General features: G+C 40.0%; 2 protein-coding genes across 3 annotated transcripts in view; one reads left to right on the forward strand and one right to left on the reverse strand.

Moving 5' to 3' along the window:
• Nucleotides 1–17,373, reverse strand: part of CCDC73 (coiled-coil domain containing 73) — a 234,870-nt gene extending 217,497 nt beyond the window's left edge. The window contains exons 1-2 of the mRNA XM_055356532.2: nucleotides 17,030–17,373; nucleotides 14,435–14,506 (exon numbers count right to left, since the gene is read on the reverse strand). The gene's annotated coding sequence lies outside the window, so the exon portion shown is untranslated. The remainder of the gene's footprint in view (nucleotides 1–14,434; nucleotides 14,507–17,029) is intronic.
• The window catches only part of PRRG4 (proline rich and Gla domain 4), a 29,050-nt gene continuing 22,710 nt past the window's right edge, over nucleotides 16,402–22,741 (forward strand). The window contains exons 1-2 of one of the 2 annotated variants that reach the window (XM_055356537.2): nucleotides 16,402–16,676; nucleotides 17,320–17,444. In XM_055356537.2, the coding sequence (XP_055212512.1) occupies nucleotides 17,342–17,444 (103 nt within the window). In that variant the 5' untranslated portion in view covers nucleotides 16,402–16,676; nucleotides 17,320–17,341. Of the gene's footprint in view, nucleotides 16,677–16,745; nucleotides 16,988–17,319; nucleotides 17,445–22,741 lie in introns of those variants that run through there. The other variant, XM_019035972.4, reaches the window with a different exon arrangement.

Consider the following 22,741-nt stretch of genomic DNA (forward strand, 5'->3'; position numbering starts at 1 on the left):
ATATTCTCGTATATTTGTTTCTAAATGTTTTAAAGTTTTGCTTTTCACATGAAGTCTCTTTTTGTTTCTGCAGCCTCAACCTCCTGAGCTCAAGTGATCCTCCCACCTCAGCCTTCTGAGTAACTGGGACAACAGGGGTGCATCACTACATGCAACGAATTTTTTAATTTTTTACAGAGATGGAGTCCCACTATATTGCCCAGGCTGGTCTTGAACTCCTGGCCTCAAGCAATCCTCCCACCTTGGCCTCCCAAAGTGCTGGAATTACAGGTATGAGTCACTGTGCTTTGGCCTACATGAAGTGTTTAAGCAGCTTAAAATTTATTTTTATATATCATATGAGGACTGAATTTTTTCCCATATGGATAACAAATTGTCCCAGAATGATTTCTTTAATATTTCTTTAATCCTTATAATTTGCAATGCCAAATCTATTCATGTATAAATTATAAATTGTCCATGTTTCTGTTACCAGCTTCTATATTCTGTTCCACTGATTATTAGTCTAATATCACACCATCTTAATCACTATAGCTTTGTAAATCATGTGATTATCTGGTAGAGCAACTCTCCCTCGACCATATTCTTCTTCAGGAGTGTCTTAAGTTATTCTTAGCCTTTTACTTTTCCAATCAATTTTAGAATTATTTTGTCAAATTTCCATGAGTAATTCTGTTGAAATTTTCATTGTATTATACTGAATTAGATTATGTTAAGGAGAATTGAATCTTTCTATCCTTGAACGTGTTATTTCTCTTCATTTATTTAGGTCTTCTTTGATCTCTTTCAGTGAAGTTTTAATAATTTTCCTCATAAAGTTTCTATGCCTGCCTCCTTAGTTAGATTTATTTTTAGAGTACCTTATTTATTGCCCTGAGATTCAACATTGACAATTAAGTTATGTCAGATGGCTTTAACCAGGAGCCTCAAATTCAGTTATCTATGGAACCAGGTAAAAAAGATAAACATAAAAAGCAACTCAGGTGTAAGACAGTGGAAGATGGTGAACATTGACGGGCCCTACTAATTTCCAACCAATTGTTGCCCGATGTTACCAGAACTTCCTAATATTGCAGGCTAGGTAGAAATTTCTGGATTCTTAAAACACTGTGCAGCCTGGCAGTTTCAATCACCCTCAGATTATTTAAAATAGAGAATGAAAAGTGAAATACTAGGTTTCAACCAGCAAGTGAGGTAGGACTTCAGAGAGCAGAAAAGAAAGAAAGCCCCTAAGATGGCCGTAACAACAAAACAAAATAGACAATAACAAGTGTTGGCAAGGATGTGGAGAAATTAGAATCCATTGCTAATGGGAATGTAAAATCATGCAGCCACTTTGGAAAAACAGCATGGCAGTTCCATAAAAAGTTAAACACAGAGTTACCATATGACCTAGCAAGTCCCCTTGTAGGTATATATCCAAGAGAAATGAAACTATACATCCACATAAAAACTTGTAACAAATGTTCATAATGACATTATTCATAATAGTCAAAAAATGAAAACAGCCCAAATGCCCATCAGTGATGAATGGATAGATAAAAGGTAGTATATCCACAAAATAAAATACTATTTAGCCATATAAAGGAATGAAGTACCGATGCATGCTACAGTGTGGATGAACCTTGAAAACATCATGCTAAGTGAAAGAAGCCAATCACAAAAGACCACATATTGTATGATTTCATTTACATGAAATGTTCAGAATAGCCAAATCCACACAGACAGAAGGGTGATTAAAGTAGTTAATAGGGACTTCTGGAGAGAGAGAGAATGGTGAATGACTGCTAATGAGTAGGGGTTATATTTTGAATATGACAAAAATGTTCCAGAATGACACAGTTGTGATAGTTTTACCACCTTATGAAAATACTAAAATCACTGAATTTTACATGTAAAAAGATGAATTTTATAGCATATGATTTATATCTTAAATTTTTAACATTGAAAAGGAGAAGAAAAAAAGAAAGCAAGTATGTGTTGGGTGTTCCTCCAAAGTTAAAATCTGCCAACATAAAGCCTTTGAGATGAAATAAATTCATCCATAACTAAAAGTGGTTGTATTATTTTTGCTTTTTTTTTTTTTTTGGAGACAGAGTTTCACTTTGTTGCCCAGGCTGGAGTGCAGAGGCACACTCATAACTCATTGTAACCTCAAACTTCTAGCCTCAAGTGATCCTCCTGCCTCAGCCTCCCAAAGCGCTGGGATTTACAGGCGTGAGCCACTGCGCCCAGCCTATTTTGCTTTTCTAATAGGCGCCCAGCCTATTCATAACCATAATACTTTTGGCAATGTACACTTAGCAAGACCTATTCTTCTGGGTGAGAAAGAAAAAGGTTTGTTACCTCTTTTTTGCTTATTAAAAATGTGTGTTATGTTTCCTTTGGTTGGTATCATCTTTCCTTCGCTAGAATTTTGGAAAAGAGATGGTAAGTGTTTGCACCAGATCTCTACATAGGTCCTCACCCAAACCTGCCACCTTAGCTCTTGAATCCCATCTTCTCCCATTTTCTAAGGAACATTTTTTCCAGACTCATCTCCCTGAAACCACATAGACTTACCAACCTTACACACCTGCAGTTTCCTCAGACAATCCTGCCCTTTTAGATCTCTATGCTTTTATACACGCTATCCTTTCTGCATGGAAACTTCTTCTGGAGTGGGGTAAGGAATGGGTATGAAAAGAGGTTGATGACTATTTTGGAGGCAGTGCTAATAGACTTGTTAATCAATTGGATATGGAAGGAAGTGTGAAAGAAGGAAAGAACCAAGGATGCCTACTAAGCTTCTGACTTTAGTAACTTTTCAGATGGTACTGCCATTTTCTGAGTTTGGGAAGACTAGAGGGAAGAAGATGAGGATTAGGTTTAATGCGGTAAGTTCCAGGTATCTTTGAGACATCAAGTATAGATATATTAACCTAAAGTGAGATAATATGTCTGGAACACAGAGGAAAGATTTGTGCTAGAAATATAAATTTGAGAGTTGTCAGCACATTAGTCATATCTGAAACCATGGAAATGATCACAATTACCTAGGGATTCTCATGTTGCCCATGAGAGCTCAACAAGTTTTAGGTAGTAACAAGTTGTACCAAAATGATTTAACAAATCTCCCCTCTTCTTTTAACATATAACTGTTCCCAGTGTTTTGTGAAACTCATAAGTAATTTTTATATTTTCCACAAATATTTACAACAATTTTTTCTAGAGAGAAACCAGCTTTTTAAAAAAGAGGCCTGTTCAGGATAGACTCTGATGCCCAAAGTCAAGTGGAAAAAAGTAACTGTACAGTGAAAGAGAGAAGAAAAGAAGGATAAGGACTAAGTGCTGTGGGGAGAAGGGTCACAGCAATGAGGATTCCAGCTCAGTGCTGTGGAGAGGGAAGACACGTTTAAGGGACTTCTTCAAGTTGTGTACTAAGCGCTTTTCAATGTTATTAAAGCCTCTTTTACATCTCCCCTATGTAATCTTTAGTACATTCAACATTGCTGACTAAATGGTTTTCTTTCTTTTTTTCTTTTCTTTTTATTTTTTGAGATGGAGCTTCACTCTTGTCACCTAGGCTAGAGTTCAATGGCGCAATCTCGGTTCACTGCAACCTCTGCCTCCTGGGTTCAAGTGATTCTCCTACCTTAGCCTCCAGAGTAACTAGAACTACAGGCGCCTGCCACCATGCCTGGCTAATTTTACGTATTTTTAGTAGAGATAGGGTTTCACCATGTTGGCCAGGTTGGTCTCAAACTCCTGACCTCAAGTGATCCTCCTGCCTCTGCCTCCCAAAGTGCTGGGATTACAGGCGTGAGCCACCACGCTCAGCCCTAAATGGTTTTCATGTAGTGAGTTCTCTATGGTGAATGTAAGTAATTGCCAAGTCTTGATTCAGGTTAGCTAGTGACGAGAAGAGAAACTGCACAGCCAGTATCTGAGCTACATTTGTTTTTTTAAACATCAACGCAATGAACATACATTTGATTTTTAAAATGGCAATGCAATGAACGTCTTCAGAGCTACATCTTTGCATACATCCAGGCTTACTTCTGTGGCATAAGTTGCTAAATACTGGGTTAAAAGGACTGAATCATTTTTAAGGCTTTTTACATGTGTTGCCAAATGGCCCTCCAGAAAAGCTGAACCAATGTATCACCAGTAGACTATTTGAGTATTCATTTCCTCATACCTACATTTTAATCTTTATCAAATTAATGGGAAAAAGTGGTTGTCCCCTGTTTTGACCAGGTATCATCCACTAAATTTTTTAACATTGCCTTGAACAGTCTCTGTCTCCACTCATTCACTACATCAATTCATTCTGTATGCCCCTGCCAGATTAATCTTCTTAGAGTAGGGCTCCTATGACACTATTCTCCTGTTTAAAAATTTTCCATGACTCCTCACTACCTACTGACTCACGTACAAACTCTTCAGTCTGTCATTTAAAACACTCTGTCATACAGCCTCACCACATATTGCTAATCTTATTTAAGGCTCCACTTTCCCTACCCATACCCCTATGATCCAGTCAAACTCATACAGTCATGCTTTCCAAAATATGAACCATAATTTCTCATCTCCATGTCATAATAGTCCAGTGATGAAAATTCATATCATGAGTGCTACAAATCTCCCCTCCCCTGCCCATGGCAGATATTGTTAATTAATCATCACAGGCTTTCCCACTGAGCTGAGATACAGTATCTCTACATAGTGCTACTCACTGCCACTACCAATTAACTAGAACTGGCACTTACGGTGAAACTAACTTGCCAATCCTGTAATAGTCCTTTCACCTAGTTGACCTTTACTCCAGTTCCTCTTCTTGAATTTGTTCTCACCAATTGAGGTTTGCTTCAAATGCTCCCTCCTCTGTTGCACTTTCCGCATGCAATTTTCTAAGTACCTTACATGGGTCTTACAATTCTACTTCATTTGGCTTTGTTTGGTTACTTGTGTGCTGTCCTCTGCCCTTTCGGGCCATAAGTGTATTAAGGCAGTAAAAGTAGTAAAGAGTTCAGATTCTAGAGCCAGACTACGTTAGCTCAAATCCTGGCTCTGTCCTAACTAGCTGTCAGCCCTTGAGCAAGTTGTTTAACATCTTTGAGCTATATAGTGCCCTCATCTGTAAAATGGGCATAATAATCGGGTCTACTGCAGAAAGTTGTGAGCATTCTATAAGAAAATGCAAGTCAAGTGCTTAGCCAAGTACCACACACATATTAAGCCTTAAAAATGTTACATATTTCTCAAAACGTAAACATAGAGTTACCATATGGCCTGGCAGTTCCACTCCTAGGTGTATATGCTCAAGAAAATGGAAAACATAGGTTCAACAAAAACTTGTACATGAGTGTTCATAGCAGCATTATTCATAATAGCTAAAAATTGGAAACAGCCCAAATGTCTATCAGCTAATGAAGGTTGAACAAAATGCCGTATATCCACACAATGGATTATTATTTAGCCATAAAAAGGAGGGAGTACTGATACATGCTATAATGCATGTATGTTCTCTTTGAAAACATTATTCTAAGAGAAACAAGCCAGTCACAAAAGACTATATATTGTATGATTCCATTTATATGAAATGTCCAGAATAGGCAAATCCATAGAGACAGAAAGTAGGTTGGTGGTTGCCAGGGGCTGGGGGAATGGGAAATGGGGAGTGACTGTTTAGTGAGTACAGGGCTTCATTTGGGTGCCATGAAAATGTTCCATAATTAGCTAGTGGTGTTGGTTGCACAACATTGTAAATAAACCATAAGCCCTTGTGTTGTACCCTTTAAAATGGTTAAAATGGTAAATTTTGTTATGTAAATTTTATCTCAATTAAAAAATGTTTTTTATATTACCATTCATTCTTATGTCCCCCAGAGCACTTAAGAAGGTATCATTAGGACAGTGATTTTTTTTCAGGAAAAGATATTTAATATGGTCTTAAATGCAAAGAGGAAACATTTGAGTAACCTCTGTTATTCAAATTATCATGATTACGATTTCCATACAGGACAAACCATAGATAAAATGATTATTTTTCTGTAGAAATTCCAAGAATAGACTAGGCCCAAATAAAAACAAGAGTCTCCACAATCTTGGGATTACACTTGGCTGAAATGCAACTCAGCAAAAAACACTAATGGGGAACTTAAAGAACTACAAATAGCCAATGAGTGTGTAAAAATATGCTAATTAAAACAATAAGAGGTTCTTTTTTTTTTTTAATAGGGTCTCACTCTGTCACCCAGGCTGGAGTGCAGTGGCTGGAACACAGCTCACTGCAGCCTTGACCTCCTAGACTCGAACAATCCTCCCATCTCAGCCTCCCAAGTAGCTGAGACAACAGGTGTGTGCCACTACACCTGACTAATTTTTGTATTTTGTAGAGATAGAGTTTTGTCATGTTGCCAAGGCTGGTCTTGAACATCTGGGCTCAAGTGATCCTCTTGCCTCAGCCTCCCAAAGTGCTGGGATTACAGGCGTGAGCCACTACACATAACCAAGAGGCTATTTTTAAACCATTTTCTTAAAATGTTTATGTCCATTATTTGAAAAGGGACAATACTTGTCATTTATCATTTTATGGAGGTGGACATATACATTTATAATCCTTTCTGGAAGTTCATTTGATAACCTGTGTAATACATACATATATGTATGGATGGGAGAAGGCCTGGAATGATGTACTCCAAATGGTAAACTAGGAAGTGGAATTAGGCATTTTTCTTCTCTTTCCTTATCTCCTAATTTTTCTATAATAAATATAAATATTGCTTTTGTAATAGAAAATAATAGGAGTATTTCTTAACTTTTCAAAAAGTCATTTGAAAGTAGAGGGAACTCAGTTCACTTTGTTGAAGTCAACTTGTTATTTTTTAAAAACCGAAGAATAAACTGGAACTTTTTTTTTGAGACAGAAGCTCGCTCTGTCACTCAGACTGGAGTGCAGTGGTGTGTGCAATCACTCACTGCAGCCTCGATCTCCCAGGCTCAAGCAATCCTCCCACCTTAGTCTCCCAAGTGCTGGAACTATAGGCATGTGACACCACGCCCCACTAATTTTTCTGTTTTTTTTGTAGAGATGAGGGTCTCACTATGTTGCCTAGGCTAGTCTCGAACTCCTGGTATCAAGCAATCCTCATGCCTCAGCTTCCCAAAGTGGTGGGATTACAGGTGTGAGCCACCACACTCATCCCTACCTTTTTAATATATGTAGAAAATGATAAGTAGAATATAGAAATAGCTGAAGAGCCATTAAATATGTAATTAGAGAATTACTCATGAGATATCTTTATAAATCAGCAACACAAAAGTGTAATAGTTAAGTTCCTGAAATGGATAAGGCAATAATCTCTTGTTAAGTTTAAGAACAGAGTCTCCACACTTATTGAAGTGAGTTACTAAATTGTCTTCTAAAATGGTTATTCCAGTAGTGAACAGAGAGTGCCCTTTTCACCACACCCTTCCCAGAACTGAATGTGTCATTATTTTTTTCTCTTTGTCAATCTAACTGACAAAACAAAACAAAACAAAAAAACTTATTTAAATTTGTATCATTTTGATTCCTAGTGAAGCTGAACATTTTCTGAAGTTTACTAATTTGCTATTTTTATTTCTTCTTTTGTGAATTGTCTATGTGTTATATCTGTTTTTTAACCGATTTTTTTCTTGCTGATTTGTTTCACTACTTTAAAGAGTAAAGATCTCTACCCTTTATCTGTTATATATGTTGCAAATATTTTCCCAATTTGTCATTTGCTTTAATAGTGTCTTACCATGTCTGAAAATGTTTAATTTTGATGAGGTCAAATTTATCAATCTTTACATTTATAATTTTTCTTTTGCTTTTGTTATTAGACAGTTCTTCTTCACTCCAGGAGAAGATATTATCCACACATATTTTCTTCTCATTCTTTTATGGGGTCACTTTTTCATTTAATTCTTAAAGTCATCTGGAATTTATTTTGAAGTAAGATGTGAGAGTGGCAACAAACTTCTAAAAACATAGTTTTAAAACATTATGCATTACAACAGATTCTATACAAAGAAAATATTCGCAATATTAAATGTGTCCAAAAAAATCATCAACTTAAGACAACAAAATTTCCTGACATAAGTATTTAAGTGGTTCTTCAGAGGTCATTTTTAAAAGTCTTGGGCTTTGTGCAAACTTACGTTAACAGTTTAAAGAAGTCCTTTTACTTATTTTACTAATAAACTTCTATATTATTTGGATATCTTACAAAGGCACAAATTGCTTTGCTATTTAAAAATTGCAATTTTCTTTTTAAAAAAGAAAGAAAAAAATATCTTTTATTTCCTGAAAAGGTGATGCCACATGTCAGAGTCAGATCTTGAATTTCACCTTTTCATGACTGAAAGAGAACAAAAGAATCTCTTCATAAGTCATAGGGTATGAATCATAAGTGCAATTACTGAATGATTAAGTAAATTCAAATGCTAAGGGGGTAAAGTGGAAATCCTATTGGACAGAAACCAGAAACCCCAGTTGCAATGCTCCTCCTGATTCACTTACTAAATTTCCTTGTGCAAGCTAGTAAAATTTCTGCACCTGTTTGTCAACGCATTAAACAAAGATCTTATTTGATTGTTAGAAATGATGGGCTAGTTAACATATTAAAGTATTAAGAACATTTTGAACTAAAAATCTCCGTGGACAGGATCGGCAACGGCAGTCATCAGCAACTCAGGAAACCCGAAATGTTTCCTTAATTAATACATCTCTTCTTCAGGGCTCAGCTGTTATTTCACTGTGCATAAATTCTCAAAGGCCCATTGAAGGGAGGGGAATACCAGAGGTAAATGGTTTGGGAATAACACATACGTCATTTTACTGCTAATGAGATTGAAATGGGAATGTATTTTAAGAAACTTAACCTTCCTTTCAGTTTCCACAATGTCTGAACAAACTTTCTTTTCTCTTCTACCATAGTTCAGCTTGTTGAGATGTTAACTGTATACAGAAATGCTCACAAAAAGATGCATACTCCATAAATTGATGTTTACTAACATTCATGCGAATACATACAGAATAACATTGATGTAGGTAACCACGTGCTTGCTCACAAGAGTATCCTCAGGTTTATCTGTAGCATGTTGATGACATGGACTAACAGAATCAGCACATTTGGGAAGATCATTTATGACTAAAGACTTCTGAGTCCACAGTTGGTAAGGAGCCTTTTGCCTAATGCTATCTAGGCCCTTGAGCTCTGCAATATAAATGTCCTGGAATAGTTTGACCAAAAATGATGAAAAGGAGGATGTATTTACTAATTCATTCAGTAAGTATTAATTTAGCATCTGCCAGGTCCTGAGGAAAGCAATTATGTTGAACCATATGAAATTGCTGATATTTGGCTGTTTTTTTTATTTACATAAGTGGCAATTTCATATTATTAAGCCTAAGAAAATTATAGAAACATCTTAGGGAAAGAAAACAAGAAAGCATTGAGAATCATAAGAAAAAATTTTTTGAAGTAATGACTTAGAAGAAATAAGAGGGAAGGAAAAGAGAAAGAAACGTAAAATTGTGAAATAGGAAAAAGGGAACCTACAAACAAAAATAGAAGAAAATAAGAAAAGCATATAATGATAAAAATTGGTACCATCTTAAGAATTAATTTAATTCATTCAGTATTTATTGTATCTATCTAAACAACCTCATAGTAGGTTCAATACATGCCTCAAAATAAAGAAAAGACATTGTTCTCTTTAAAAATGAAAAACAGGGCCAGGCACGGTGGCTCATGTCTGTAATCCCAGCACTTTGGGAGGCCGAGGTGGGAGGATCACTTGAAGCCAGGAGTCTGAGCCCAGCCTGTCCAACATGGTGAAACCTCATCTGTAAAAAAAGAAAAAGAAAAGAAAGAAAAAGAAAAAGGAAAAAGGACGAAAGACAGATCAATATTCCCAATATTTTAAAATTCTAAATCTTAAAATATTGAAGATAGGCTGGGCATGGTGGCTCATGCCTGTAATCCCAGCACTTTGGGAGGCCGAGGCGGGTGGATCACCTGAGGTCAGGAATTTGAGACCAGCCTGACTAACATGGCGAAACCCCGTCTCTACTAAAAATACAAAAATTATCCAGGCATGGTGGTGGGCATCTGTAATCCCAGCAACTCAGGGGGCTAAGGCAGGAGAATCGCTTGAACCCGGGAGGTGGAGGTTGCAGTGAGCCAAGATTGTGCCATTGCACTCCAGCCTTGGCGACAGAGCGAGACTCTGTCTCAAAAATAAACAAATAAATAAATAAATTCTGAAGATAAAGAGAAAATAAAAAAAATTTGAGGCAGTGGCAGAGCTAAAACAGGGAAATAATAGTAGATATACTACAGGAAAGATATACAAATTCAGTACAAACCCAAGAAAAACAGCAAAATTGGAAAAAAAAAAGTAGAAGTTCTGATAACAGAAAAATTCTGCAATAATATCACCTGATAACACAGGAATCAAATCGAATTATCACAGTACAGAGGCCAACGAAGATAAGTCTAAAAAAAAAAATTTTTTTTTAAACAGGATGTTGCTCTATCGCCCAAGCTGGAGTGCAGTGGTGCAATCATAACTCAGTGCAGCCCTAATCTCCTGGGCCCAAGCGATCCTCCCACCTCGGCCTCCCTGAAAGTGTTTTTTGCTTGTTTGTTTTTGTTTTGTTTTGTTTTGTTTTGTTTTGAGACAGAGTCTCGTTCTGTTGCCCAGACTAGAGTGCGGTGGCGCAATCTTGGCTCATTGCAACCTCCACCTCCCAGGTTGACATGATTCTCCTGCCTCAGCCTCCAGAGTAGCTGGGATTACAGGCATGTATTACCATGCCCAGTTAATTTTTGTATTTTTAGTGGAGACGGGGTTTCACCATGTTGGCCAGGCTGGTCTCGAATTCCTGACCTCAAGTAATCCGCCTGCTTCAGATTCCTAAAGTGTTAGGATTACAGGTGTGAGCCACCACGCCCAGCCCCTAAAAATGTTTTCGTATCTCTTTTGTCACATAGAGATTTCCCATCAACTTCCCATTTTATATAATTGTGGGTGAAAAACTTATAAAATATATAATTTGTGTTTACAGATAAATTCTAAAATTTTTATTTGTATATGATTGATTGCCTTTTATATAATATACAAATTATATAAAAGCAAGTAATTCAAGACTATCCAGAATGAGAAGGAATAATTAGAAAATTACTTAAATAGAATTTTAGAACAGGAAGGAATCTTAAGAGTTCATGCAGACCAAACTCACAATGTCTCAGAAGAGGTAGAGAGAATTCAGAGAAGTGACTTGTTCAAAGTCATCTAGCTAGGGAGAAGCAGACTTAGGACTAGAACTTATTTATTGTTTCATTCACTTAAAAACCAGGAAGTCCTGCTACATGCCAGCCAGGTGAGGTACTAAGCAGCAAAAATACAAACATGGGTAAATGTTGCTCCTTGGCTCTCAAGGGACTGTCAGGATTGAAGTGTCCAGGCTGGGTAAGGAACATCCATAAACTTTACTAAAGCCATTAGTAAGCATCAGTAAAAGAAATCACGCTTTAAAATCCATATTTTATACTTCAAAACTCAGTTAAGCCTGGCGCCATGGCTCATGCCTGTAATCCCAGCACTTTGGGAGGTCAAGGCGGGAAGATCCCTTGAACCCAGGAATTCCAGACCAGCCTGAGCAACATGGCAAAACCCCTGTCTCTACAAACAATACAAAAATTAGCCAGGCATGATGGCACGTGCCTGAGGTCCCAGCTACTCTGAAGGCTGAGGCAGAAGGATCGCTGGAGCCCAGGAGGTTGAGGCTGCAGTGAGCTGTGAAACTGCCACTGCACTCCAGCCTGGGCGATGGAGTGAGACCCTGTCTCCCGAAAAGTGAAACAAAACAAAACTCTCAGTTTACACTTCATTCAAGAGTGTCAAGCCAGGGCGGTACATAAAATAACAAAGGAGAATCCTTCACCAAAGGAGGATAAACAGATCCTGGTTGGTATATTTCCTAATAGAACTTCCATGTAATGTGTGTCTTTCAGTACCGACAACATTAACACTTCATTATCATCTTTCTCTGATGCAGATTTTTTTTTTTTTTTTTTTTTTAGATTGAGTTTTGTTACTGTTGCCCAGGCTGGAGTGCAATGGCGCCATCTCGGCTCATCACAACCTCCACCTTCTGGGTTCAAGCTATTCTGCTACCTCAGTCTCCCAAGTAGATAGGATTACAGACATGCACCACCACGCCTGGCTAATTTTGTATTTTTAGTAGGGATGGGGTTTCTCCATGTTGGTCAGGCTGGTCTTGAACTCCCGACTTCAGGTGATCCGCCTGCCTCAGCCTCCCAAAGTGCTGGGATTACAGGCGTGGGCACTTGGCCTCTGATGCAGAATTAACAAATGATTCTTAAACACCGTCAATTGCATAGCTAGAAATGCCTAATTTGTTTAAACTCCTTTTTCACATGTGTTTGGAAAGTATAGTTTTGCAACTGATGCCAAATAATCTTTGCTTAGAATATCATGATTACCTGAATATGAGTTCACAAAAAAAAGGCCAAAAATTGTGTGGCAATCAGAAAGTAAGACTATGATGAGAAAATAAGGCTGATAAGTGTACAATAGGTGTAAAAATGCCAACATCAGTACACAGAGTCACAGTTCTGTGGCCAGCCATGACACAAGTCCCTGTCATAGGTCCCCGGGGGCAGCTCCGGTGCACTCTAAGAGCTATAAAGATTAATATATTTTAAACATGACACGTAGGCCTTATTACTACTCACAGTGTGACATGAAATCAGATGACGCCTCACACTGTTCTTTTATTTAACTTTTTTGTTATTAACAATCATTGTTCTTAAATAGTAGAATTAAAGTTCTGTTCAAAAGTGTCCTTAAAGGGCTTTAAGCGAATGTTTAAAATAAAATTCTTAACCCCTTTACTGATTTGTTGAATCTGAAAATACCTGCATGTAGATATATAATCAACCTGGAACAGCAGGAGTCTTTCATTTCTCACTTGCTGACTATACTGAGATAAACTAAAACAGCAAACAATTGATGTTGAAATGTCAAGGCTAAAATGTCACGGCAACAGCAAGTTTAATAAAGTTGCATTTCTTGAAGAGGCTAATGATAGTCATCGATGTGCCTTTAAGGATGTGGAGGTGACTTTACTTACAGAGCTTCATGGCTGCAATCTTAACATCTCCTGTCACAGTCCTTGAGTCCATCCTCATGCCCACACAGTAAAGTGAGTTTTCATTTCATTCTTGAATTCACACAGGTAAGTGGGTGGGTATGTGCTCAAACTCAGAGATGCATTATCACATTAATCCAAGTCCATTCATCTCATTGCTCCAATTTTTTCTCTTATTCCCTCTGAAACTAAATAATTCTTTACCTACTGCCCTTTATTGCTTGATAATAACTCAAAAAAAAAAAAAAAAACAAAAAAAAAAAACCCAGAGTCAAGAACCAAGCTACTACTTGGCCGATGACTATTCATTTACTTCATGCTTCAATATCCCTCTTTGTAAAATGAGAATTATAATATCTAGCCCAACTCCACAGATAGCCAGAATAAGAAAAATACTATCTGTGAGAACACTTAAAATGCTTTGGAAGAAAGGCATAAGAATATTATAACATTATTATTATTATTATTATTATTATTATTATTATTGAGATGGAGTTTCACTCTTGTTGCCCAGGCTGGAGGGCAATGGCGTGATCTCGGCTCACTGCAACCTCTGCCTCCTGGGTTCAAGCGATTCTCCTGCCTCAGCCTCCCGAGTAGCTGGACTTACAGGTGCCTGCCACCATGCCTGGCTAATTTTTTTTGTATTTTTAGTAGAGACGGGGTTTCACTGTGTTGGTCAGGCTGGTCTCAAACTGCTGACCTCATGATCTGCCCGCGAAGGCCTCCCAAAGTGCTGAGGTTACAGGTGTGAGCCACCATGCCCGACCAAGAATATTATAACTTTAAATAGCAGATGGCACAAAACAAAATTAATACAGCAAGGAAATAATAGAAGAAATCAGCTATCTTGGGCACTGTTGTTACTGGCTTTTCTCATTTCTCTCTTTGCCATCTAACCTCAAAATATCTTGCAGCTCCATAGTGACTGAAGTTTGTGTGCATGCTGCCAAATGCTGTAACATTCTCTAGGACTCAATGTTACAGGGAAACACACAGGGATGTAATTCACTACTGAGAAACAGACTTTCATTTCTCTGTCTGCCTCCCTCTCTGTCTATAAACTCTGATATTTGATGTCAGCACAAGGCCTCATTTGTTTTGGTCCAAATATCCAGATATGTGGGCAGACTCATTTTACCAAGGAATGTCATCAAAGTTCACAACTGCTGATTCCATAGCATGAGGCATTTGACTATTGGCCTCTCCCCAAAGTAGTGGGAAATGAAGCACTTTTCCTACCCGAAAGTAAATTGCTTCCACTCCATGAAAATGTATTCAGCACGAACAATGTAGAAAGCACTCCCCTGGGTACTGTGGAGAATGCAAAAATGAATAAGTCAGTTCTTGCACTTGATAAGAACTTTACAGGCCCACATTCTCAGATATAGGTCTCAGTCAGATTAAGTTCTCCTCCACAACAGACACTGTGGTGTCCATCTCCCCACCAGGAGGTCTCAGTGCTGTAGGTTGACTCAATGAATAAACAGGAAAATGGGTGTTCCAGTGAAAATGTTTCCTATTCTTGTGTTCAACCACAATAAACCATGTCTGGCCTCTTCATAGTCTGATCCCAATTGCTTGAATAAGAGAGAAAGAAGAATCCATCATAGAAATAGTTTAGACCACGAGGTAGACAAATGGAAAGTGAAGAGGAAGGGATTGGAAGAAGGGAAAGGAAAAGCACTGCCTAGAAGGAATCAGTGAAAACAAAATTTCTGCAGAAAACTTAGGAATAATTCAGTTGATTATCAATAATAATAATAAAATAGACAATATCCTTTGGGAGGAGAAAAACAGAATTTGGTAAAAATTGAATTAGTCAGAAATTTGAGGCCGGGCACAGTGGCTCATGCCTGTAATCCCAGCACTTTGGGAGGCCGAGGTAGGTGGATCACCTGAGGTCAGGAGTTTGAGAACAGCCTGGCCAACATGGTGAAAACCCCTCTCTCCTAAATGTACAAAAAATTAGCCGGGCATGGTGGTGGACGCCTGTAATCCCAGCTACTCGGAAGGCTGAGGCAGGAGAATCGCTTGAACCCAGGAGGCGAAGGTTACAGTAAGCCAAGATTGTGCCACTGTACTCCAGCCTGGGTGACAGAGCAAGACTCTGTCTCAAGAAAAAAAAAAAAAAAAAAAATGAAGGGGGAAAAAATGTTTCCCTTGGTCCCCAGCAAGTGCCAAACCACTTCAACCAAAGCATAAATAGTGTTTCAAAGAACTGTTAAGCACGTTCTTTGGATAAAGAAGGATGTGACCATCAACTGGCATAGGTCCTCTGTCCACCTGCTGCCTTCATTACTTGATGCAGCAGTTCTTGAAGTCTTTAATCAAGACCTTTTTACACTCTTTTACATTATCAAGGACCCCAAAGAGCTTTCACTTATGTGAATTTTATCTAATGATATTTATTATCTAACATTAAAACTGAGAAATTTTCAAAATATTATTTGAAATCAAGACAACAAAGCTTACTTTTTGTTATGTTTATGCATGGACTCAAGGAAAAGATCAAGATTTCAAGATAATTATTTCAGAAAAATGAGGTTATAGCTATCCTAGTAGATATGAACAAATAGAACTAATCAAAGTACAAAAGCAGTAGCCAAGAGAGTTGGTGGACACCTGTAGTCCCAGCTACTCTGGAGGATGAGACAGGAGGATCTCTTGAGCCCAGGAGTTCAAGGAGCCAGCCTGGGCAACAAAGTGAGACCCCCTACTCTGAAAAAGAAAAAAGGAAAGAAAAAAATTAAGTTCACAAGTACTGAGAACAAATTTTATTAATCTCTATAAATCTACATAAATCTCTATAAAATGTACATACTGATAATGTAAACATACTACTATGGAAAATACTAGAAAATACAAGCACGCTCACTCAGGTATTCTATTAGGAGACAGAATGATGACGTTATTACACTTCAAAAAGCCCCTGGAAATGTCCACTGTACACTCTTGAGAGAATGAAAGCGAAAATGGCAAATCATGTATTGTTACTATAATGGAAATAGTTTTGCCCTCAGAGACCCCTGGAAAAGATCTTGGAGACATCCCAGACCTGGCGGACCACCACTGGAGAACCAATGTAATCAATTACCTGTAAGGTCATTTCCATTTCTTATCACGAATAAAGGGTATTTTGTCTGATGAATATCTTGTCCTCGTCCCCGGACCACCCTTTTGAGAACAGTTGACCTAAGGTAACCACAGGACTCCTGGCCCAGTGGGACCCAAAGCGAAAAGCCCTGGACGCGCCGAGGGCGCTCTGCTTAAGACTGAGAACCGAAATGCTCCCTGAATTAGGAGCATTGAGAACGCCGAGTGCAGACACAAATCGAAAAGCAGCCACCCGCGCCGCCAAGGCGGGGCCAGAACTGGCGGCAGGCGGCTGGCCCGCCCGGGGATGGGGCAGAAGCTGGGGCGGCTGAGAGCGCAGCGCGGGCTCCGGGGAGACGCCAGCCCACTGCCCGCCCGCTCGCCGCAGGTAGGCCCGGCCCCCGGGAGGTGGGGCGCAGCCAGGTGTCCCCAGGTAGCCGCCTCCTCCCTTCCTCCGTCGGCCGCCTCCCCGGACCGAGGCAGGACCTCGCCCCGCGCGTGTTCCCCGGGCGCCCCTCTGCGAACCCCAGGCGCTTCCCAGGTTTGCGCGCGGGGGCCATCCAGACCCTGCGGAGAGCGAGGCCCGGAGCGTCGCCGAGGTTTGAGGGCGCCGGAGACCGAGGGCCTGGCGGCCGAAGGAACCGCCCCAAGAAGAGCCTCTGGCCCGGGGGCTGCTGGAACATGTGCGGGGGGACACAGGTACGAGGCCTGGCGGCAGGACCTCGGCGAGGAGGGGGTTACCTGGAAGGGGCCACCTCGGCGGACTGGGTTGGATTCGAACACATAGCGAGGGTTGCCCGCGGCGACAGGTGCCCGATCAGCCCTCGGCAGGGTCACTGGGCACGGCGTTTGTCCCAGGCGCTCTCAGGGGTTGCTTCCTGGGCGCGCGTCGGGTCCCGGCGACCGAAACCGCGCGCCGGGCGCTCTTGCGCCTAGGCTTTGAGTACAACAGGTTGGTGATTCAGTTCGACAGAAACTCAAAGTGCTGAGCTAGGGGCCTTTTTTTTTAATATGTTTTTTGTTTGTTTTAGTTTGTTTGACAGTTGCCAGACTATGTTTACGCTTCTGGTTCTACTCAGCCAACTGCCCACAGTTACCCTGGGGTTTCCTCATTGCGCAAGAGGTCCAAAGGCTTCTAAGCATGCGGGAGAAGAAGGTAAGCACGAAAACGTCCCTGGAACCCAGAGCCGCATAGCACAGATCTCAGTGAGAAAGTGCAGTATTTGAAATTACATACCCCCAGCAATCATAGAAACACTAAAATATCCTTTAGTTTAATTTGTGGCATATTTGGCAAGGTTGTGTTTTTTTATGTTCTTTAACTGCAGTTTATAGAACTTGATTTCTGTGAGTCTCCTTTAATAAGTATATATGTAAGACCTAGTTTGTGGTTAATTGAATGGAAAACCTGTTTCAGCTTCTGAAAATCAGTGAGTGACATTTCTCTAGATGAAGCTGTGTGGCGATTATAATAAGCATAGTTACTTGTTCTTCCTGGAGAGGCGAACGGGGAGTCCAGGATCTAGTCTGGACTTGCCAGACCCTGGGCGAGATAACTTAATCCCGTTTGGCTTGAATGTCTTCATCTGTAAAAGTGATGCGGGTGGGGCGTAAAATGATCTCTGAGGTCCTTTTTGACTTCAGATGGTCTAGTTGTCTAGATAAAAGCAGCTAGTTGAGAAAAGATTAGGTTTGGGGCTTGCTAACCTGGAAGTCCACAGTTTTTAGGTTTCAGATCATTAACAGTTTGTTTCCTGCCTATATTTTAAAGCCTAACCTAGTAAAACCGGAAGAAAAAAAAAGCCTCTAGCTCTCAGCATCCTTCTCCCTGACTATTCATGGTGCTTCCCCACTCAGTGTCAGTACTCTGGATCCACGTCCCCACACATTCCTGTCTCTTATCCCTTCTCATCAGATCCGATTCTCAGCTCATTTTCATTTGGGAAGGATCTGTTACACTAGTACTCCTAACTGACTTTATTAATGATTAATACAGCTGTGTGTGTGTGTGTGTGTTGAGCTAGAACAATCCATTAACCCAAAGGCGTGAAACTCTGATGACAGAATTCTAGCAACTGGATACGCTAGCTAGAGAGATAGGGAGAGATTTTGGAAGAGGATCCTTTTTAGTCCCTCTCAAGCTGCACCGTATATGTAAGTCCACTTAGAAGGTTGCACTTATAAGGTTCCATAATCAGATGCTCTTCCCTAAAATGATTGTGAGTGCAATCATTCATTCACATGACACGGGTATAAGAGACACTCTCGCCGGCACGGTGGCTCACACCTGTAATCCTAGCACTTTGGGAGGCCGAGGCGGGTGGACCACCTGCGGTCAGGAGTTCGAGACCAGCCTGGCCAACATGGTGAAACCCCGTCTCTACTAAATATACAAAAATTAGCCTGGCTTGGTGGCACGTGCCTATAATCCCAGCTACCCGGGAGGCGGAGGCTGCAGTGAGCTGAGATCGTGCCACTGCACTCCAGCCTGGGCGACAGAGTGAGACTCCATCTCAAAAAATAAAAATAAAAGCAAATAAATAAATAAAAGACAGTCTCAAGGACACCACAAGCTATGGAAGGAATTTAGAGATCATACTTGAGTGTGGAGGGCTGGAGACGTCTATGGAAATGTGAATGAGGGATCCGACACATTTGAAAAGACAACTTGTTCAGTCAGTCACCACTTGATGAACACATGCTAAGTGCCAGGCCCCATGCTGTGTGGTGGAGACATAGAAATGAAAGACTGCAATCTCTGCCCTGGAGGACATCTTCATCTGTGTGGGAGGCAGGGTGTTTGTTAAACAGACGATCTCCATCAACTGTATAACAGAAGCCAGAACAGAGAACTGAGAGCAGAGGAAAGAGTGAGTAGCAGTAACTCTGCCTCAAGAGAGTTGTATGGCAGAGAAGCCAATGCCTTCCATCTGCAAATGGGCTGTAATAAATGGAGATATGAAAAGTAACTGGAAATAAAGGACCTTTGGTGAAAATCTTTTTTTTTTTTTTTTTTTCAGACAGAGTCTCGCTCTGTCTCCCAGGCTGGAGTGCAGTGGCGTGATCACGGCTCACTGCAACCTCCACCTCCTGGGTTCAACCAATTCTCCTGCTTCAGCCTCCCGAGTAGCTGGGATTACAGGTGCGCACCACTGTCCCAGCTAATTTATTTTGTATTTTTAGTAGAGACGGGGTTTCACCATGTTAGCCAGGCTGATCTTGAACTCTTGACCTCAGGTGATCCGCCCACCTCGGCCTCCCAAAGGGCTGGGATTACAGGCGTGAGCTACCGCACCTGGCCCTAAAATCTGATAAAGCATGATGGTGGAGTTGAAGTGACTGAAAAGGAGCTATTTAGAAAACACGAGGAGATAGAAGTGAGGAGAAGAATGGAATATCTGGGTTGGTGAATTTGTAGCAGTGAAATGCATGGACAGCCTCTTAGGATAGTCTAAGACAGGAAAAATAGAGAAGGGTAACGAATCTAAGGAAGCAGAGCCAAGGCCATTGCATCCTCCAGCCATGGTCAAGGGGAAAATAGGAGCTCTTGCTGAAAGCCAAGGGTGTTTCAAGGGCAGGGAAGTTTGCTTCCTTTCAATTAAAAGCAAGTTCAGGGTTACTTAGAATCCAGTAACAAAAGACAATATTTCTCCTGAGAACCTAAGGGATGCAGGGAAAAATTTGATCTGGCACCAAAAGTCAGTCAGTGACAGAATCAGAACTTGCACACTCAGGGAAGTGGCAAACAGCAGCCCCTGGAAGGCAGATTTAATACAGTGTTAATCATAATAGCATGATTAATCATAAATATCATATTTATGATATTGGCATAAATATTATTTCAGGAAAAATAAAAATGTTTGTGGCTCTCCCTTTTTCTGTTTCCTCTATCAAAGTAGCTTTTGAGTTCCATGGGGGTGTATTTTTAATAACTCAACCTACTGGAACAGAAGACTGTCATGAGAAATTTGGCACTGCTCTTTTTAGCCAATAAAATGTAAGGATCTGGACATACTTGAGAAGTATACAGAGGCAGATATCTAATTCTCCATTCTGAACTTAGATTTCATGCAGTAAGTATAGCTAAGTGAGGCAGGCTATGGGTTGCTTAATCAATAGTTTGATACTTTAAACCTATGCCGAGCTGAGAAACACCAGACTATACCTATGAATTGCTTCAACTGGTAGACTTTAGGTCCAAGAGTTTCCTCCCACTATAGCAAAGTTGAGTTTGTTCATTCAGTCAGTAATTTTTTGAGCACCTCTTATGGGCCAAGAACCAACATCCCTGCTTTAATGGAGCTTTTCTTCTAGTGAGGAGAACAGAGTGGTAACAAATAAGTAAAGCATATAGAAAACCAGATGGTGATGAGTACTATGGAGAAAGGCAGCGTGTGGACAGGGAGTGCCAGAGGTGGGTAGGGATGGGGGTTCAAGGTAGCATTGAACAAAATCCTGAAGGATGTGAGAGAGCAAACTGAAAGAAGAAAGTTCTGTTCAGAAGAAACAGTAAGTACAAAGGCCAGAGAGAACCAGGTGTGTTGGAAGCCAGCATAGCTACAACAGAATACGTGAGGGATAGTGGTGGGAGATGAGGTTAGAGGGGTAAGGGCTTGGGGACCAGACAGAGAAGGGCCTTGTAAGCCATTGTAATGACTTTGGCTCTTACTCTGCAGAGGGTGGAATTGCTGTTAGAAGGTTTTTAAAAAGCAAAGTAGGAACAGTCTATCTTGTCTTTTAAAGGGCCCTCTTTGGCTGTTATGTTAAAAACAGATGGTAGAGCAGCGAGGAGACCCATGGAAGACCATTGTAGGAATCTCAGTGAGGGGTGATGGAGGCTTGGAAAATTTTTCATTCTATTTCCATTTGGTGGTAATATAAAATCTACAAGAAGACAAAGGAGGAAACAGAATAGAAATATTTCATCACACTAGCCCCTCTATCTACCTTTTAGAATACTTTTTAAAACAACTATCACCAATTATCCCATTGTAGCTTCCTGCTTGGTTCAAATAGCCCCTATCTATTTATAATATAGAAATGGACACTGTAGAATATTGCTGCTCCCCCAAAATGTAATGTGAACTACATACATAATTTAAATTTTTCTAATAGCCACATTTTAAAACTAAAAAATAATAGGTGAAATTAATTTTAAGAATGTATTTAATCTTGTGTCTGAAATATCACCATTTTAAAATATAAGCAATATAAAACATTATGGAGACATTTCACATTCTTTTTTTTTTTAACACCAAGTCTTTGAAATCCTTGTGTGTATTTTACACTTACAGCACATTTCAATTCAGACAAGTCACATTTCTTGTTTATTTATTTATTTAGAGATAGGATCTTGCTCTGTCACCCAAGCTGGAGGGCAGTGACATGATCTCAGCTCACTGCAACCTCTGCCTCCTGGCCTCAAGTCATCCTCCCACCTCAGCCTCTCGAGTAGCTGGAACTACAGGCGTGCACCACCACACCAGGCTAATTTTTTGTATTTTTTGTAGAGACGGGGTTTCGTCTTGTTGCCCAGGCTGGTCTCCAACTCCTAGGCTCAAGCGATCCACCTGCCTCAGCCTGCTGAGATTACAGGCATGAGCCACTACTCCCAGCCACAAGCTACATTTCAAGTGCTCAATAGCCATCTGTGGCTAATGGCTACCATATTAGACAAAATCGTTTTAGAACATTCAGACCTGTTTGGAAAGATAATTCATTTGTGGAAAAAATATCTTGGACAAAATGTGACTGTTCTCAAAGGGCCAAAAATAAATGTACAACTTGAGGTCACTCAAAAATCAGTATGAGTTTTCCAGACCATGATCTCTCATGAATAGTCTTTCAATTGCCTACTTTAATACATTCTTTCTTTAGAAATGGTGAGCAGTGAAAAGTATCCGCACTTTTAAATTCTTTTAAGCATTGTGATGTAGTTCTCAGTTTCTGAATTCCAGTCTCAGTAATATGATCTGAAGCAAAATCTCTTAAGCTTTGTTTGTGTGACACCAGAACAAGTTTAAAGTTTGTGGGTTTCGAAAATACTACCATGGTTGGATGCTTTGGTTTTGTGTCAGCCTGTTCTTAACCTGTAGTGTTTACCATTTACCTTCCCGTCAAATGTAAAGGGAACCTTATAAAACATTATAGACATGTATTTGGGGTGTACCATAGAGGGAGCTGCTACTTTGGAAAGGACTAAATGTCTTTAGTTAAATCTTATAATTAGCTTATAGTTTTATTAATTTAGAAGTTTAGAATTTTATAAGTTTTAGCATAAACTTGAATACAGCAATTTTAATATAAAAGTATTAATTTGTAATTTAAGAACTTGGCCAGGCACGGTGGCTTACGCCTGTAATCCCAGCACTTTGGGAGGCTCAGGTGGGTGGATCATGAGGTCAGGAGTTCAAGACCAGCCTGGCCAAAATAGTGAAACCTCGTGTCTACTAA

This window comes from Gorilla gorilla, chromosome 9 (genome assembly GCF_029281585.2).
Source record: "Gorilla gorilla gorilla isolate KB3781 chromosome 9, NHGRI_mGorGor1-v2.1_pri, whole genome shotgun sequence".
Taxonomy (NCBI): Eukaryota; Metazoa; Chordata; class Mammalia; order Primates; family Hominidae; genus Gorilla; species Gorilla gorilla.